This window comes from Aotus nancymaae, unplaced genomic scaffold (assembly GCF_030222135.1).
Source record: "Aotus nancymaae isolate 86718 unplaced genomic scaffold, 86718_ANA_hifiasm-v0.15.2.pri h1tg000006l, whole genome shotgun sequence".
Classification (NCBI taxonomy): domain Eukaryota; kingdom Metazoa; phylum Chordata; class Mammalia; order Primates; family Aotidae; genus Aotus; species Aotus nancymaae.
The window spans coordinates 81,858,014-81,877,333 of NW_026988417.1; the positions used below are offsets into that span (position 1 = coordinate 81,858,014).

Sequence of the window (19,320 nt, forward strand, 5' to 3'; positions counted from 1 at the left end):
AGACATTTTTTCAATTAACATCTGACCATTGGCAGAATGAATAGTTTGTCAGAGTCCCTGTCAAAAGTTGATACATGTTCCTATAGAGGAACATGTGATGAGCACTTCTCACTCATTTTCAATAAAGGATTCTTATCAGAAGGGGATAAAGGATTTGTAATCTCAGAAAGATATGGCCTGAAACCAATTGCTCAAAATACAGTAGACCCACCTTACCCACGGGGATGTGTTTGAAGACCGTCAGTGGATGCCTGAAACCTTGGACAGTACCAAACCCTATATATAATGTTTTTTTTTTCCTATACATACATACCTATGATAAAGTTTAATTTATAAAGTATGCATAGTAAGAGATTAACAACAATAACTAATAATAAAACAGAATAGAGCCAGGTGCAATGGCTCATGTCTATAATCCAAGCTACTTGAGAGGGTGAGGTGGGAGGATTGTTTGAGGCCAGGAGTTTAAACCAGCCTAGGTAACATGGCGAGACCTGCCTCTAAAATTTTTTTTTTCATTAGCAGGTTACAGAGGCACATGCCTGTATAGTGCTAGCTACTCAGGAGGCTGTGGTGATAAGATTATTTGAACTGTGGAATATGAGGCTGCAGTGAGTTATGACCACACCACTGCATTCCAGCCTGGGCAACAGAGCAAGACCCAAAAAACCAAGCAATAAAATAGAGTAATTGGGAGAGATTTGTTCTTACTATAGATCTTAACAACCTCAACATACAATTTTTTTTCCTTACTTAGTCAAGAACTCACCTTTTCAATTAAAAGAAGCAATTCCTGGCTTCTCTTTGGCATATGTGAATTGCCAGCATCATTACTCTTGCACTTTGGGGCCATTATTAAGTAAAATGAGTCACCTGAACACAAGCACTGTGACACCACAACGGTTGATCTGAAAACTGAGGCCACTACAAGTGACTAATAGGCGGTAGCATATATATGTGGATACACTTGACAAAGCAAGGATTCAGGTCCCAAGTGGCAGGATGGCTGGAGATATTGTCATGCTTACTCAGAAGGCTGCACCATTTAAAACTGATAAATTGTTGGCTGGGTGCAGTGGCTCATGCCTGTAATGCCAGCACTTTGGGAGGCCAAGGTGGGCAGATCACCTGAGGTCAGGAGGTCAAGACCAGCCTGGCCAAGATGGTGAAACTCATCTCTACTAATAATACAAAAAAAAAATTAGTTAGGCATGCACCTGTAATCCCAGCTACTTGGGAGGCTGAGGCAAGAGAATTGCTTGATCCCAGGAGGCAGAGGTTGCAGTGTGCTGAGATCATGCCATGGGCTCCAGCCTGGGCTACAAGAGCGAACCTCCATCTCAAAAAGATTGAATGGTTTATTTATGGAATTTTCCAGTTAGCATTTTTGGACCATGATTGGTCACAGGTAAGAGTGAAACCTTAAAAAACCAAACCATGCATAAAGGGGGAATACTGTACAGAATATTTTTGAAGCCTCAAGTTTTACATTTAAAAATCCCTACATGGCTGGGCGTGGTGGCTCGTGCCTATAATCCCAACACTTTGGGAGGTTGAGGTAGGAGAATTGCCTGAGCCCAGGAGTTCAAAACTCCTGGGGCAACACTGGGAGAATCTGTCTCTTTAAAAAAAAAACAACAAAAAAAAATAGTGTGGTGGAACCCATCTGCAGTCCCAGTTACTCGAGAGGCTAAGAAGGGAAGATCACTTGAGCCCCAAAGCATGAAATTACAGTAAGCTATGATCATGATCACATCACTGCACTCTGGCCTGGGTAACAGAGCAAGACCCTATCTCTAAAAAATAAAAAATAAAAAATAAAAATAAAAAGATGTAGGGAATATGGAAGCATTCTCTCAAATTATCTGGGCTTATGATTTATTTTAAACAACATCATCAAAAGGCTGTGGGCTACACAGCTCTCAATAACTGAGATATAATTTATCTTTTTACTGTATAATGATGTACTATATTATTCCCCAAATGTTTTACATGCTTCATTTTATCACTCCAAAAATAAGTGAAACCGTACCTCCTCCCCACAGTAAGCTTTACACTATAATGTTTTGGTATCTCTTCTAAGTGTATGAAGGTAGTCAAGGCACTGAGTAAGTTCATGATTGACTTCAGGTGAAAGAGATACCCAAAAAGTGTTTGATTACATTAAAAATTATTAACTATCCGTTGGAATTTAATTAATCTAGAAAGCTTTCTATTAATATTACAACAGTGTATTTTAGCATTTAAAACTAGGAAACATTCCAAACTAGAAATCTCTATAATTAAACTGATTGCTCTATGGTTAATCAAATTAGTACTGTCAAGATAATGTTAAGCAGTAATGCCCCTTTTTAAATGAAAAGTATATTACACGATAATTTGATATTCTAATGAAGGTGCTATTTTATAGGACAGTATAATCATACATTATGAAATAATTCACACAAATAATTTGTTTATCCAAGGACTGTGAAAATGAACAGAATGACTTAACTCACCATGCTGCGTCAAGTATTCCACGATATTCCACACTATTCCTGGAATGCCATTCTCGGTGAGCCCCTGCCGTTCAAGTTCTTGGAGACTGACTCCAAATAATTTCTGATAGGTGAAATCCTTCTGTTCATTTAATGGCACTGCCACTATCTTTTTCATGTCTTCTTTCAGCCGAACCGCTGCTTTACTTTGCTTAAAAGAGCGTAAGAAAAAAGAGCAGTCAGTCATATTTACCACAGGAGGTTGCATGGTTACAACAGAAACACCTGAATTAAAATGTGTTTGAAGATGAATAGTTGTGGTCTTCACTTATTTTCACTTCAACTCAAATCAAAATCTCCAGCATCTCTCACATGTTGCTCAGATATAATGGTTAAAAAGAGTGAAAAGCAATGAGAAACCTAAAGCCACAACTGAAGTGTGTAGCTAAGGGAGGGAGAAATACACTGCAGTATCTAAGATATATTACTACAGTAACCAAGGGGTGTGACTCAGCAGCAGCTGGTTAACAGGAAAATAAAACGTTTATAAGAACAGTGAAATGCCATGCAGATCCTGAAATAATGAGATGTTTCCAAAGATAATAATTTGTCCTGGTGTCATTTTAAGGTAGCTTTAAGTTAAAATGTCAGAAGAAAACATTACAATGACCATTCTACATGCACAATGACCATTATGATTCCCTGATTTCATTACATATATAAATATCTCAGTAATCTTTTGGAACATAGTATCAACTCAGTTCTTACTGAGGTTCAAAATGCCCTCAAATCTTTGAAACAACAACATTTAGGGAGTCATAATTTTAAATTTTTCAACGAGATTGTATTATATATATTATAAATAAAAATGAAACTTAGATTCAATTACATCAAGTTACTAACACAATGAAAAATTCATGTTTGTTCTTCCTTGTAATAAAAATCTACATCCAAACAAAGAGAAAATTTTTTAAAGCATGTGTCTTATATAAATGTTATATATGTTAATAAATCCAAACACTGAAAAGAGAGACAGTAAAAAGCGAACAGTTTTATTTGGGGGCAGAGGCAGTAGAAATAGAGAAAACTTCCACTTTTTGAGAATGAATGTAGCAACTAACCAATGTGTAAATACTATTAAAGGACTTGAATCACTATCATTCAGTCACTAAGGAATCCTAAGAGTAGAAACATTATGTTCAATCTAGAGTTGGGGAAACAAAAACCAGAGTTAAGTAATTTGGTAAAGTCAGAGAACTAGTAAGAGACAGTTTCACCTTGCTCTTGGTCCATGTTCCTCTCAATTTATAATAGATTTATATTAATGTTATAGTACAGTTTATGTACAATTATAGTAACAAACTGATAAATGCTATATGTGACATAAGACAATTACAAGTTAATTCTACAAACTTTGAGTAGGATACCTGTCATCTCAATTTAATTTTAAATTGTATAATCTACAGAATCAGATCAACTTTTACTAACATAATTGTATCTTTTATAGGTCATATTTAAAAGTCAGATTTTTCTAGTGAAAATTTAGCTAATGTGCTTCCTTCAGGAGCTCTTGTAAGGCAGGCCTGGTGGTGACGAAATCTCTCAGCAGTTGCTTGTCTGTAAAGGATTTTATTTCTCCTTCTCTTATGAAGCTTAGTTTGGCTGGATATGAAATTCTGGGTTGAAAATTATTTTCTTTAAGGATGATGAATATTGGCCTCCACTGTCTTCTGGCTTGCAGGCTTTCTGCCAAGAGATCCACTGTAAATCTGATGGGCTTTCCTTTGTGGGTAGCTCAACCTTTCTCTCTGACTGCACTTAGCATTTTTTCCTTCATTTCAACCCTGGTGAATCTATTACGTGCCTTGGGGTTGCTCTTCTCAAGGAATATTGTTGTGGTGTTCTCTGTATTTCCTAAATTGAATGTTGGCCTGCCTTACTAGGTTGGGGAAGTTCTTCTAGACAATATCTTGAAGAGTGTTTTCCAACTTGGTTTCATTCTCCCTGTCACTTTCAGGTACACCGATCAAACGTAGATTTGGTCTTTTCACATAATCCCATATTTCTTGGAACCTTTGTTCATTTCTTTTGACTCTTTTTGCTCTAATCTTGCCTTCTCATTTTATTTATGTAAAGTTACAATACAGGTTTAGTATCCATTAATATTATAAGTAAGTCATGAGGTAGCCACCATGGGGTAGTAGTAGTATGGGCAAAAACCATCTCTGTTACCAAGGAAATTATGATTTTGTTAAGTCAAACTTCTAACAGTTAATCATTTCTTTTTCTTGTAGGTTTATAAATGTATCAATCTCCTTCAACTGAATCCATGGAAAGTTTCAACCAGGTATGTCTGGTGAGCAAGCAGCTAAAAAATAACCAGTAATAACAAAATTAAAAAAAAAAAAACACAAAACCTTAAGTGTAGCATTAAAAACAGCTGACAGTGAAGTTAAATTATATAAATTTTATCTTATTTTATCTTCTTAGAGCATACAGCACAGTGGTTTAGAGGATAGACTGTGGAACAAAACTGGATTGAGTCCCATTCTTACTCTTATTAGCTATAACCTTGCACAAGTCACACAACCTCTGTGTGCCTCAATTTCCTCATCTATAAAATGGGAATACCAAGAGTTTGTATGTCACAGAAACGTATGAAGTAGAAATGTGTACACTGACGTAAAGGAGTAAGAACAGTGCCTGGCACACTCATTGAGTACTGACTGTCATAATCCTTTTCTTTCTCCTTCTCTTCCTTCTAGGAATTATTATTCTGATTTCTTCTTAAAATAATGGAGAGCTAATTAATCATTCCTGCGGTAAACATTTCTATAAAGATTACTTTTTAAAATGGAAAACATGGTTGAGACATGTTTGATTGCTTAATATTCTGATGACCTAATTACTATTCTCTGTACATCTCTAATTTTCTAAAATCTGTAAGTATGACCTTTGAATGACAAAGATAAAATAACTTTATATGTAGCTTTCATAATTCCTTGATTTATTCCTAGAAATTCACAAGGTTTTCTTAGAAATCCTGTCTATACTTGAGCTTAAAACTTTGAATTAATGTTTCTTTTGTGAATAGCCCCTGCTCTTCATTCTCTGTCTTGGTTAGAATTGCAGACAGGATGGTGCATTTTTGCAAATAGGTAACGAGCAGTCTTGGCATTTGGGCTCAGAAAGGTTTCACGTTAGAGACATAATTAACCTCACACACTGTGAAGTAGCTGCAAATTAAACTACCTGTTTACTCAGAATAGAGCCATACTATATAACTTCTTCATGTGTAATCACAGTAATACAGACAGACCTGATTATTATTTCTAATTGGTAATCTAATTAAGGCTAATATCTTAAAGAAAAACAAATATTAGTTAATAAACAACACATAGTAATAAAGGACGAGTTGATTATTGTTTTTAACTGGTTATTAATTTAGGTTAACACTTTTAAAAAAGTAAATGTTCTGGTGAAACCCCGTCTCTACTAAAAATACAAAAAATTAGCTGGGCATGGTGGCGCGTGCCTGTAATCCCAGCTACTCAGGAGGCTGAGGCAGGAGAATTGCCTGAACCCAGGAGGCGGAGGTTGCGGTGAGCCGAGATCGCGCCATTGCACTCCAGCCTGGGTAACAAGAGCAAAACTCTGTCTCACAAAAAAAAAGTAAATGTTCTTTTTTAAAAAAAAAACAATGAAACATACTAGCTATATTTTCAGAGATATCCAAATTAATCCTTCATGTGACCATAGATACTTATGGTCAAAATTCTGCTCATCTTAGTTGGAGAAGGAGTCATGTAACAGAAATCAATAATGAGATATTTCTACTACTTTGTATCTATACTATTAAAAAATATACAGCAGCTTACACAAATAAAAAATATCCTTTTCGGTAAGGAACATTCAATAGTCTCCTTGTCATGGAAAAATAAAAATAACTGTAGAAATTTTAAAAAGCATTAATAATTAAGTCCATCTAAACTAAAATTATTTTGTACTCGAATAGAATCACATCGCTATCAATTTGTAAATTTGAATACCTGCAGAGTTTAAGCCTCCCTTCAAATTAACATCTTACCTTTCTTGCCTTAACAGAAACTAAAACAATAACAACAGTTACTAAGTAAGGTATTCTGAGTCTGCCTTAACTGTTTGAACTTTTGTTTGCATATAAATTCCCATGCATCACTTGAGTGTGAAGAATGGACTATCTGGAGCATATTCATAGGTAGGGGTGTTGTGTGTGTGTGTGTGTGTGTGTGTGCGTGTGGGTGTGTGTGTGTATAAAAACAATATAGGTTCCCACATAACAAAGACAGCCAGAGAACCTTAAGGTTTTACTTTTAGAATAATCCTTAGGGGCCTTCTAATTCTTACACTTTAGTAGTAACAAAATCAGGACCTAAAAAATTGTAATTTCAGTCAAAAAGGGCTGTGCCTAGAGCCCAGATCTCCTGAGTTTTATACCAGAATACTTTTATAAAATTAAGTATCGGTGACCTTGTGGATGCCTTTATTTTTGTTGGTAAATCAGATAGTTAACAAAATGCACCGACTGTAGTAAATATTTGTTCATTTGGGGACACTTAGTCTCCATTTGTCCTTTTTCCAAATAACAAATCCTTCCTGTGTTTTGGGGAATGACTGCATGTTCACTGTGAGCAGCACTGATAAGAATACTACTCAAAATGATTGCCTTGCCTCTAGTAAAGACAGCTCAGTCTCCCCACCAGGTGAATCAGATACCCTCTCCTGCAAACCACTGAAGCTTGAGTGGCTTATCATAAAGATAGAAAATGGGTACTACTATAGTGCTCTAACAAGATGGGTAATAGCATTTGCCACCTGCATCACTGCAACTATGATATAGTCCCTCATCTGCCCTTTCTGACACTGGCCCTTCTTCCACTGTTCATTCCATTTGGTAAGCTGCTCTAGTAATTTTCCAGCAAAGTTACTTTGTGCTGAAATTAGCCAGAACTCATTTCCATTCTGTAACAACACACACACACACACACACACACACACACACACACACACTCTCTCTCTCTCTCTCTCTCTCTCTCTCTCACATTGATTAAAATACCTAGAAAAAATTAAAATAATCAGAAAATAGAAAATTAAAGCTTTAAAAAATAAGAAAAAATCAGAATGATAACGACAGTGAACTTTTATGGAGTCTTTACTGTCTATGCCTGTCAGGGCTGCCAATACTTCAAATGTATTGTATTAAATCCTATAATAAAGAAACCCTAGTAAGGAAGATACTTTTGTGATTTCAACTTTACAAAAGGCAGAGAAGCCAGTAAATTGTTCCGGTTCAATGCAGCCAGGAGTCACACTCAGGCAAACAGGCTAAGTCTAGGCGCCACAGTCTTAACACTGTCTCCAAATGGAAAGTGGTATGAATAAAAATCACATGCTGTAAAGATAAGTGTACTTGCTAGAAATGAGAAACAAATTCCATATACTTATAGCAGAAAAAAAATAGTTATTTACGTGTTTCATGGTCTCTTTAATACAAAGTAAGATATGTTCAGAAGCAACATCAATAATTATGATATTAGGACCTGAATAAAGAAGGCTTTCATCAATACAGTAAATAGGACAAATTTCAGAAGCCTTCATTTTTATAATAGTTGACATGTAGTAGGGACTGACTGTATCACAGACACTGTTGTACTTTGGTTAAAATTAATGTGTTGAAAACAAACAATGGGGAAAGGACCCCCTACTATTCAATAAATAGTACTGGGAAAACTGGCTATCCATATGCAGAAGAATGAAACTGGACCCCTACCTTTCACCATATACAAAAATTAACTCAAAATGAATTAAAGACTTATGTATAAGGCTTCAAACTATAAAAATCCTGAAAGAAACCACAGGAAATATCCTTGTAGACATCAGTCTAGGCAAAGAACTTATGACAAAGTCTTCAAAAACAAATACAAGAAAACCAAAAAAATAATAATGGGGACCTAATTAAACGAAAGAGCCTTGCACAGCAAAAGAAACTATCAACAGAGTAAAGAGCCTACAGAATGGGAGGAAATCTTTGCAAACTATGCATCCTAGAAAGGACTAATACCTAGAATCAGTGAAGAATTTACACCCATCAACAAAATACAACAAGTGGGCAGAGGACAGGAACAGACACTTCCTAAAAGGAGACATATAAGCAGCCAACAAACATGAAAAGATGCTCAACATCACTCATCATTAGAAAAACACAAATCAAAACCACAATGAGATCCCATCTCACATCAGTCAGAACGGCTATAATTAAAAAGTCAAAAAATAACAGATGTTGTAAGGGTTACAGAGAAAACGGTACATTTATGAGACGTTTATCACCACCTGCACAGGTCTGTCCTGCAGATCCTGACTTAACAACAGATGAATGAATGCACTCACACCATTACAGATTAAATGGGCTAGGGATGGTCGTCAGCTGCTTTCAGAGGGCGAACTGCAGCCAGTTGACCAAGAACCCCTGTACATCCACACATTTATTCAGAGGTTCTAAGTTAACACACTTGTGGATAATTAGCATGGTTAAAAGACTGGTTTTACAAATGAGAAAAGTTTTAGGTTTTGGGCCCAGAGTAAACACTATTAATGGGTAATTCCCCTTTGATCTACCCCTGAGAGGCCCATCCAGCACAAAGTTTACATGAATAAACACAGTACAGACAAAAAGAAGTGGGGTAAACAGATTTAAACTGGGAATGCCTTTTATCTTCCCTATCTTTTCCCTAACATAATGGACCAGCTGCCTTCGGCCTGTCTCAGTAAAACCTTTTGACCTTCCAAAAGGTTTGAGACTTAATCTATAACTTTCCCTAATATTTTGATAATATTTTGCCAGCCACCACAAGTGAATTTCAACACATTTATATGATGTTGGCAGGAATGTAAATTAGTTTATCCCCTGTGAAAAGCAGTTTAGAAATTTCTCAAAGAAATAAAAATAGAACTAACATTTAAACCAGCAATCCTATTACTGGGTAGTATACACCAAAGGAAAATATATCAGCTGGCCATGGTGGCTCATGCCTATAATCCCAGCACTTTGGGGAGGCTGAGGAAGGTAAATCATCTGAGGTCAGAAGTTTGAGACCAGCCTGGCCAACATGGCAAAACCCCAACTCCACTAAAAATACACAAATTAGCTAGGCATGGTGGCAGGTGCCTGTAATCCCAGCTACTTGGTAGGCTGAGGCAGGAGAATCACTTGAACCTGAGAGGCAGAGGTTGCTGTGAGTTGAAATCGCGCCACTGCACTCCAGCCTGGGTGACAGTGCAAAACTATATCTCAAAAAAAAAAAAAAAAAAAAGAAGAAAGAAATAAAGAAAAGAAATCATCCTAACAAAAAGACATCTGTGCTTATATGTTTATTGCAACATTGTTCATAATATCAAAGACATAAAATGAATTTGGGTGCCCATGAGTGGTAGACTGGATAAAGAAAATGTGGTACACATAAACCATGGAATACAACACAGCCATAAAAAAGAATAAATCATGTTATCTGCAGCAACATGGATGTATTTGGAGGCCAGTATCCTAAGCAAACTAATGCACAAATGCAGAAACAGAAAACCAAATACAGTATGTTCTCACATATAGTGGAAGTAAAACGTTGGGCACACAAAAAGGGAGGAAAGAGGGAGGGGGAAAAGGGCTAAAAAACTTCCTATTGGGTATTGTGTTCACTGTTTGGGTGACAGAATCAATAGAAGCTCAAATCTCAGCATCACGTAACACACACTTATAACAAACCTGCACACGTACCCTGAATCTAATATTTAAAACGACAAAAAGTAAAAAAAAAAAAATTGTAAGTCTCAAAACCACCTTACCAGTATATACTTTTAGCTATTTCCATTGGAATAAGAAAATTAAGGTACACCACCAACAAAAAACAAAAAAGAAAACTGGGGTACAAAGAAAAAAAACTTGCCCAAGTTTACATGGTGATATGGTTTACATTTGTGTCCCTGCCCAAATCTTATGTGTAATTGTAATCCACAATGTTGGAGGAAGGGCTAGGTGGGAGGTGATTGGATCATGGGGGAGGATTTCTCCCTTGCTGTTCTAGTGATAGTGAGTCTGCACAAGATCTGGTTGTTTAAAAGTATGTAGCACTTCCTCCTTTTCTCTCTTCCTCATTTCTCTGGCCACATAAGACATGCTTGTGTTTCCTTTGCCTTCACAATGATTGTAGGTTTCCCAAGGTCTCCCCAGCCTTGTATTCTGTACAGCCTGCAGAACTGTGAGCCATTTAAATGTCTTCTTTATAAATTATCCAGTCTCAGGTAGTTTTTTACAGCAATGTGAGAACAGACTAATACAGCAAATTTGGTACCTAGGAGTGGGCATTGCTATAAAGATACCTTAAAATGTGGAAGCAGCTTTAGAAGTGGGTAATGGTCAGAGGCTGGAACAGTTTGGAGGGCTCGGAAGAAGAAAGGAAGATGAGGGAAAGTTTGGAACTTCCTAGGGACTTGTTGAATGGTTGTGATCAAAATGCAGAAGTCCAGGCTGAGGAGGTCTCAGATGGAGATGAGGAACTTACTGGGAACTGGGGTAAAGGTTACTCTTGTTATACTACAACAAAGAAAGTGGCAGCATTTTGCCCCTGCTCTAGGGATCTGTGAAAGTTTGAACTTATGAGAGATGATTTAGGGTATCTGGTGGAAGAAATTTCAAAGCAGCAAAGCACTCAAGATTTGACCTATCTGCTTCTCACAGCGTATGGTCATATGCATGAGGAAAGACATTATCTGAAACTGGAACTTACATTTATTAATAAAAGGAAAACAGAGTATAAAGTTCAGAAAATTTGCAGCCTGACCATGTGATAGAAAAGAAAAACCCACTTTCTAGGGAAGAATTCAATCCAGCTGCAGAAATTTACGTAAAGAGGAACCCAATGTTAATAGCCAAGACAATGGGAAAATGCCTCAAAGGCATTTCAGAAACCTTCACAGCAGCCCCTCCCATCACAGGGTTGAAGAATGGTTTCCTGGGCCAGGAGACATGTTGTTCTGCTTAACCTCAGGACACTGCTCCCTGTGTTCTAATCACTCCAGCTACAGCCATGGCTAAAAGGGCCCCAGATATACCTCAGGCCATTGTTCCAGAGGGTGCAGGCCATAAGCCCTGGTAACTTTCACATGGTATTAAGCCCGTGGGTGCACAGTGCACAAAAGTTGAGGCTTAGGAGCCTCCACCTAGATTTCAAAGGATGTATGAAAACTCCTGAATGTCCAGGCAGAAGTCTGCTGCAGGAGTGGGGCCCTCATCGAAAGCCTTTATTAGGGCAATGCAGAGGGGAAATGTGGGATTGGAGCCCCCACACAAGAGTACCCACTGGGACACTGCCTATTGGAGCTGTGAAAAGAGGATCACCATCTTCCAGGACCCAGAATGGTAGGTCCACTGACAGCTTGCATCTTGTGCCTAGAAAAGCTGCAGGGACTCAATGCCACTGCAGGAAAGCACTGAGGAGGCTTCACCCCATAAAGTCATAAGAGCAGAGATGCCCAAGACTGTGGGAGCCCACCCCTTGCATCAGTGTGGACTAGATATAAGACATGGAGCCAAAGGAGATTATTTTGGAGCTTTAAGATTTAATGACTGCCCTGCTGGGTTTCAAACTTGTACAGGGCTTGCAGTCCCTTTGTTTGGGCTGATTAATCCCTTTTGGAACAGATGTATTTACCTAACACCTGTACCCCATTATATCTTGGAAGAAACTAACTTGGTAAAAAAAAAACACTTGGTTTTGATTTTACAAGCTCATAGGCAGAAGGAGCTTGCCGTGTCTCAGATGAGACTTTGGACTGGACTTTTGAGTTAATGCTGAAATGAGTTGACACTTGGGGGACTATTGAGAAGGAATAATTGTATTTTGTAATGTTAGAAGGACACAAGATTTGGGAGGGGCCAGGGACAGAATGATACAATTTGGATTTGAGTCACCATCCAGATCTCACATCCAATTGTAATCCCCAATATTGGAGGAGGGGCCTGGTGGGAGGTAATTAGACCAGGGAGGTGGATAGTAAAATAAGTCCGTTCTCACAAGATATGGTTGTTTAAAAGTGTGTAGCACCTCCCTCTTTCCTATATTCTTCCTCTTCTGGCCATGTAAGATGAGCCTGCTTCCCCTTCACCTTCCACTATGATTGTAAGTTTCCTGAAGCCTCCCCAGCCATGCTTTCTATACAACCTGTGGAACCAGGGACAATTAAACCTCTTTTCTTTACAAAGTACCCAGCCTCAAGTAGTTTTTCATAGCAATGTGAGAACAGACTAATACACATGGCTGGTAAGGTTTAGAGTCAGAACGTAATCCCAGATCCTTAAGTCTCCAGTGTTTGAGCTTTTAATAATGGCACACTATGGTATTGCCAGAACCTTTAATAATGGCAGCTCTGGGAGGGCCCAAGGGGGCCAACATTAACTGCATATAGTTCTGTTTAACTTAATACAAAATCCAATTTTATACAACTGAAATCATTGGCCTGTATTTCCTTATGGGAATCCTCCAAAAATTTAAAGCCTATATATTTAAAGTACTTTGAAGGATATTCAGATTACATTGCTGGTTAAATTCAGAACCATGTGCTTCAAGACTCTTTGGAACTAGAGCTAGGGTTAATAAATCTAACAAGGAATGTATAAGATAGAAAGCCACCCCATCACCAAATAAAAGTAGTGCAAGAAAAGTATAAGGTGATCCTGAGATGTCTTGTTCCAGAAAGCAATAAAAAAATGCTCAAAGCCTAAGGGGGCACATCCAGAAGATCTATGGGCCAGTGTTAATGGAATCCCACTGGCCAAATTTAGGACAGTCAGAGCACCAAGAGTAACCACTGTAAATAACATATTTAGTTAACCTTAACATATTTAATACACTAATAACATAGCATCTTAAAAATCCCTGAATCTGTAATAAGTGAGAGAAAGGGGTAAAAAAGTTAAGGTCTTCTTTTACAGAAGAATGCTACAGTTAAATGTAGAAGGAATGACAATTAGAAAACCACCATTTTTCTCAGAAATCACTTATTAAATAATGTAAGCAAGGATAATCAGCAGTTGCCAAAACATCAAAAGAAAGATTGTTGGAGAGTAAGGTTTTCATAGTGTCAAAAAGATTACACCACAGATTATAGACTCATCACAAAGAAAAAATTCACTATTACAGTTACATCTGCCTATAATCACCTTAACTCTTTACCCAAAAGATCCAATTTTCATCACTAGTCATGAGAGGACTTGCTATCATGTGTTCCTGATGTGATGCATTATAAAGAACACATAATCTATCAAGTATTCTTGGTAAAAATGTTTAAGGTGATGCTCACTAGCTTGTAAATCTAACTTCTAGTTTACAGAAAATACAGAAGCTAGAAGCACAAGTTAAAAGAGACTGTGAAAAAAGAAACAAATCCAGAAGGAGGGACATTCTAACACAGTATCAGCCTGGACTTTTCAAAACATCAGTGTCATGAGGGAAAGACTGATTCCAGGTTTAAAATAAGTTAAATTATACAACCTTCAAATGTTATATATGAATCTTGATTGTTCCTTCATTTGTTAAAGAAAGACATGGATACATGTCATTATGCATTTTACCAAATTCACAGAATGCATAACACAAAACAGGGAAATCTAGTGTAAACTATGAGATCTACTTAATAATAATGTATCAATATTGGCTCATCAATTGTAACAAATGTACCACACCAACGCAAGACATTAATAACGGAAGAAACTGGGAAGTAAGGACAAAGAATTATGTGGGAACTTTGTACTTTTTAGTCATTTTCTGTAAACCTAAAACTGCTCAAAAAATAACATCTACTCATTTTTAAAAGCAAAAATAGGCCAGGTGTGGTGGCTCATGCCTATAATACCAGCATTTTGGGTGGCCAAGGCAAAAGGATCACTTGGGGCAAGGAGTTTGAGACCTTTATATAGACATAACTGACATCAAAAAAGGGGTGTGGGGTTGAGACCAGCCTGGGCAACAAAGTGAGACCCCATCTCTACAAAACAAATTTAAAAAGTTATCTGGGTATGATGGCTAATCCTCCCACCACAGCTTCTCAGGAGGCTGTGGCAGAAGGATCACTTGAGCCCAGGAGCTTGAAGCCGCAGTGAGCTATGATCACACCACTGAATTCCAGTCTGGGTGACAGAGCAAGACACTGTCTCTTTAAAAAAAAAAAAAAAAAAAAAAGAGGGCGGGCATGGTGGCTCACGCCTGTAATCCCAGCACTTTGGGAGGCCGAGGCAGGTGGATCACGAGGTCAAGAGATCGAGACCATCCTGGTCAACATGGTGAAACCCCGTCTCTACTAAAAAAAATACAAAAAATTATCTGGGCATGGTGGCGCGTGCCTGTAATCCCAGCTACTCAGGAGGCTGAGGCAGGAGAATTGCCCGAACCCAGGAGGCGGAGGTTGCAGTGAGCTGCGATCACGCCATTGCACTCCAGTCTGGGTAACAAGAGCAAAACTCCGTCTCAAAAAAAAAAAAAAAAAAGAAAGAAAAAGAAAAACAGTGAATTGTCTCATCAGGACAACTTAGAAATTGTGAATATGTATTGGATATTAGATGGAGTAACTTTAACTATTTTAGGTATAACATATAATAACATTATCATGTAAGAACTAATTTATGCCAGCTATAGTATTCCTTATTCTTATAAGGTACATGCTGAAACAGGGATTGCAATGTAATGATGTCTTCAAATACTAAAATATTTCAAACACAAAGTGTCTATGCCTGCCTATATATTGTATAGACACATATGTAAACAAATGTACAAAGAGACAGAGAATAAGTACAAATATCGCAGAATGCTGATTTTTAAATCTAAGTGGGCAGTATACAGAGTGTCCATTACACTAGTCTTTCAACTTTTATGAATGCTTGATATTTTGTCATTAATGAAAAATTTGGAAAAAATAGGAACCCCTCAAAGAGACTCCCAGCTTAGCCGGGTGTGGTGGCATGCACCTCCCAGCTACTCAGGAGGCTGAGGCAGGAGAATTGCTTCAACACGGGAGGGGTAGGTTGCAGTGAGCCCAGCTGGCGCCACTGCACTCCAGCCTGGGTGAGACTCCATCTCAAAACAAAATAAAAACTATGTGGCTATCACCAAGTTAGTTATTTTGAACCTCAATTTCTTCACCTCTAAAATGAAGATCATGTGTATGAATGGTTTGGTGCTCTAAAGATCAGCACAAAAAAATTATTTCATTTTGAAATTTAATTTTAATTGTACTGTGTGAAATTTCTTAATTTTGAAATAATTTTATTTGTAAAGTGCATAATCTTAATTCAGGTATAATGTATATAATACATTATAATAGAAGCAGATTTTCCAAATTCCACCCTGACATGAGGAAACAAAAGGTAACGCAAAGGGGGAAAAAGAGAGCGACTCCCAGCTAACAAAGAGTTATACCTTATACCAATTTTTTTTTTGACAGCATAAGAGGAAAAGGAACATGTTCTTTCCAAATTGCAATTTAAAAATTAACAATAACAATTGTAGGATTACTCTTTTATAGAAACATAGACAATCATATTAGCTTAGATAAGGTTGACATTATTGGGAAAGGACTAGATCTAAAATTAGGGCACTTGAGTTTGAATCCCGGTTTTGCCACTGACTGGTATAGCCTCCTTGGGAATGTCAGCCTCTTCGGTAAATGTGCAGCTTTGAAAAAGAGCAAGCAAAGCAATAAAGAAGGATGATCCATGCTCTCTGTGATGGTTAATATTGAGTGTCAACTTGACTGGACTGAAAGATGTAAAGTATTGTACCTGGGTGAGTCTGTGAGAGTGATGCCAAAAAAGATTAACATTTGAGTCAGGGGACTGGGAGAGGCAAATTTGCCCTCAACCTGGGTGGGCACTATCAAATCAGCTGCCAGCACAGCTAGGACAAAAGCAGGCAGGGGAACATGGAAGGACTAGACTTGCTACATCTTCCATCTTCATCTTTCTCCCGTGCTGGATGCTTCCTACCCTCGAATATTGGACTCCAAGTTCTTCAGCTTTTGGACTCTTGGACTTACATCAGTGGTTTGCCAGGGGCTCTCAGGCCTTTGGCCACAGACTGAAGGCTATACTGTCAGCTTCCCTAATTTGAAGTTTTGGGACTCGATCTGGCTTCCTGGCTCCTCAGTTTGCAGGTGGCCTATTGTGGGACTTCACCTTGTGATCCTTTCAGTCAATACTCCTAATCAACCCCCCTTCATATATATATCTATCCTATTAGTTCTGCCCCTCTAGAGAACCCTGACTAGTACACTCTCTATCCAGTCACATCAGCTGAGTCAATCTTTGGGAACATTGGGAAGATATTGTAGCCAGATCACCCTCACATTCAGCCTTTTGACCTTATAAAAATGTTTATCCCAAGACTGCTTCCTCATCTGTTAAACTGCAGTAATAACATTTATTTAAGTGTTATTGAGTGTGAGTATAAGGGATAGAGAGGTGTTAATGAGTACAAACATACAGTTAAAAGAAGGAATACATTCTAATGATTGACAGCAGAGTAGGATAACTATAGTTAACAAATATTGTGTATTTCAAAGCAGCTAGAAGAAAGGACTTGAAATGTTTCCAATACATAGAAATGATAAATACTTGAGGTGATCAAGTATTTATTTATATTCGATCATTACACAGCCTATGCATTTAATAAAATATCACATGTATCTCACAAATATGTACAAAAATTTTATTAAATGCACAGGCTGTGTGATGATCAAGTCAGTACTTTGATCATTATAAGGTACTTGTATTGATCTGGGACTTACATCAGTGGTTTGCCAGGTGCTCTCAGGCCTTTGGCCACAGACTGCAGGCTGCACTGTCGGCTTCCCTAATTTGAGGTTTTGGGACTCAATCTGGCTTCCTGGCTCCTCAGTTTGTAGATGGCCTATTGTGGGACTTCACCTTGTGATCCTTTGAATCAATACTCCTAATAACCCCCCTTTATATATATATCTATCCTATTAGTTCTGCCTCTCTAGAGAACCCTGACTATAGTACACACTCTATCCAGTCATATCAGCTGAGTCAATCAATACCTTGACTTGATAATTACACAGCCTATGCATTTAATAAAATATCACATGTACCTCATAAATATGTACAAACATTATGTATCAATAAAAATTGTTATAAGAATTTAATTAACCCATTTATTCCAGAGGTTGCAAATTTTTCTTGTGGAAAATCAGACTTTGGTGATGACCTTGAACAGTAGGGTAAAAAACTTCAACAAGCTTAGCATTCCAATAATGGAACACTAGGTGTAAATAGGTTAAATAATGTATGTAAAAACATTTCTCACACAGTGAGAAGAACGTCAATGCTGAAAATATTGATTAAAAATTTCTTTGTGGTGACCAATTCTTTAAGAGGATACTGTGGCAAGCCGGGCATGGTGGCTCACGCTTATAATCCCAGCACTTTGGGAAGCCAAGGTGGATGGATCGCTTGAGCCCAGGAGTTTGAGACCAGCCTGGCCAACATGGCAAAATCCCATCTCTACCAAAAATACAAAAATTAGCTGGGTGTGGTGATGGGTGTCTATAATACCAGCTTTCCAGAGTCTGAGACACAAGAATTGCTTAAACATGGACGGTAGAGGTTGCAGTGAGCCGAGATCATGCCACTGCCCTCCAGTCTGGGTGACAGAGCAAGACTCTGTCTCAAAAAAAAAAAAAAAGATACTGTGGCAGGGTTTGCAGTTGCCTATGGATGGGTGTTTCTCTTCCTTAGTAAGAGAACTCTGATGTTGTTTGCAATGGAGAACAAAGTGCTCAGTTAAAACATACCCAGCCTTCACTGCAGCACATCTGCGATGAGCATATATGTTTCATCAACGAGATGTAAATAGAAGTTGCTGGAACCACCAGAAAAACCCCTTAAAAGAAAAGCAATACAGTCTTTTCCCCATGTCCCTGTTTTCTGCCTAGATCACAGATACAATGCCCAATAGCCATGTTGTAATTAAGTAGCAACCCAGAAGCTAAGCTCTAAGCACAGTAAAATAGAAAAACAGTACTTGTAGCCTGATGACATAATGGAGCCACATGTCCACCTTGGAATAGCTAGCTATAGACTTCTTTTATGTGAGAATCCTCAAATAGTGTTCTGTCAGAAAGTCAGTTATTTACTGAATACATTGTTAAATCAAGGAAATCTGAAGCTGTCTAAAAATCAATATTCTAAATCTAGTACATTACTTTGAAAAACTCAAAGCACTTCATAGATATCTTATTAGTTACCATTACAGAAACATTTCATAGCATATAGGGTTATTTATGTGCATTGTAGATCCAAGACAGTAGTTCTTAACCCAGAATCCATGAATCATGAAACCCTGAAAGTACACAAAAATACAATAATTTTAGAAATCATACTCTCAAAGTGGTCTATGATCTGAAAAATAAAGATCCAACAATCTTTAAACATTCACAGAAAAGTAAAGTTTAACTAAAACAAGATTTTTAAAAGATAATCCATTTAAATTTCTTTTTAAGTTTTTTCCTCTTTAGCCTATTGATTTCTTTTTCCAAAAAATACTTAAAATAGCTTAAATCGCCTTATATTTCACAAATTAAGTTCAACTAATTTCTTCAAATTAGACTAAAAACGCTCTATTAAAAAAGACTCTATGTACTCAGTACTGTTGGAATGTTCAAGAGACTATTAAAGAAAATCCAATAAAAATCTGTTATCATTTCTTCTGAAACCACACAGATAAAGACGAAGAAAAGTAACAGA

The 19,320-nt window shown here is 37.5% G+C and overlaps 1 protein-coding gene across 4 annotated transcripts in view; it reads right to left on the bottom strand.

Moving 5' to 3' along the window:
• Positions 1 to 19,320, bottom strand: part of FAM13A (family with sequence similarity 13 member A) — a 385,882-nt gene that overhangs the window by 295,815 nt on the left and 70,747 nt on the right. For all 4 annotated transcript variants that reach the window (XM_012437742.3, XM_012437744.3, XM_064369163.1 and 1 more), the window contains exon 2: positions 2,499 to 2,688. In XM_012437742.3, the coding sequence (XP_012293165.2) occupies positions 2,499 to 2,655 (157 nt within the window). In that variant the 5' untranslated portion in view covers positions 2,656 to 2,688. The remainder of the gene's footprint in view (positions 1 to 2,498; positions 2,689 to 19,320) is intronic.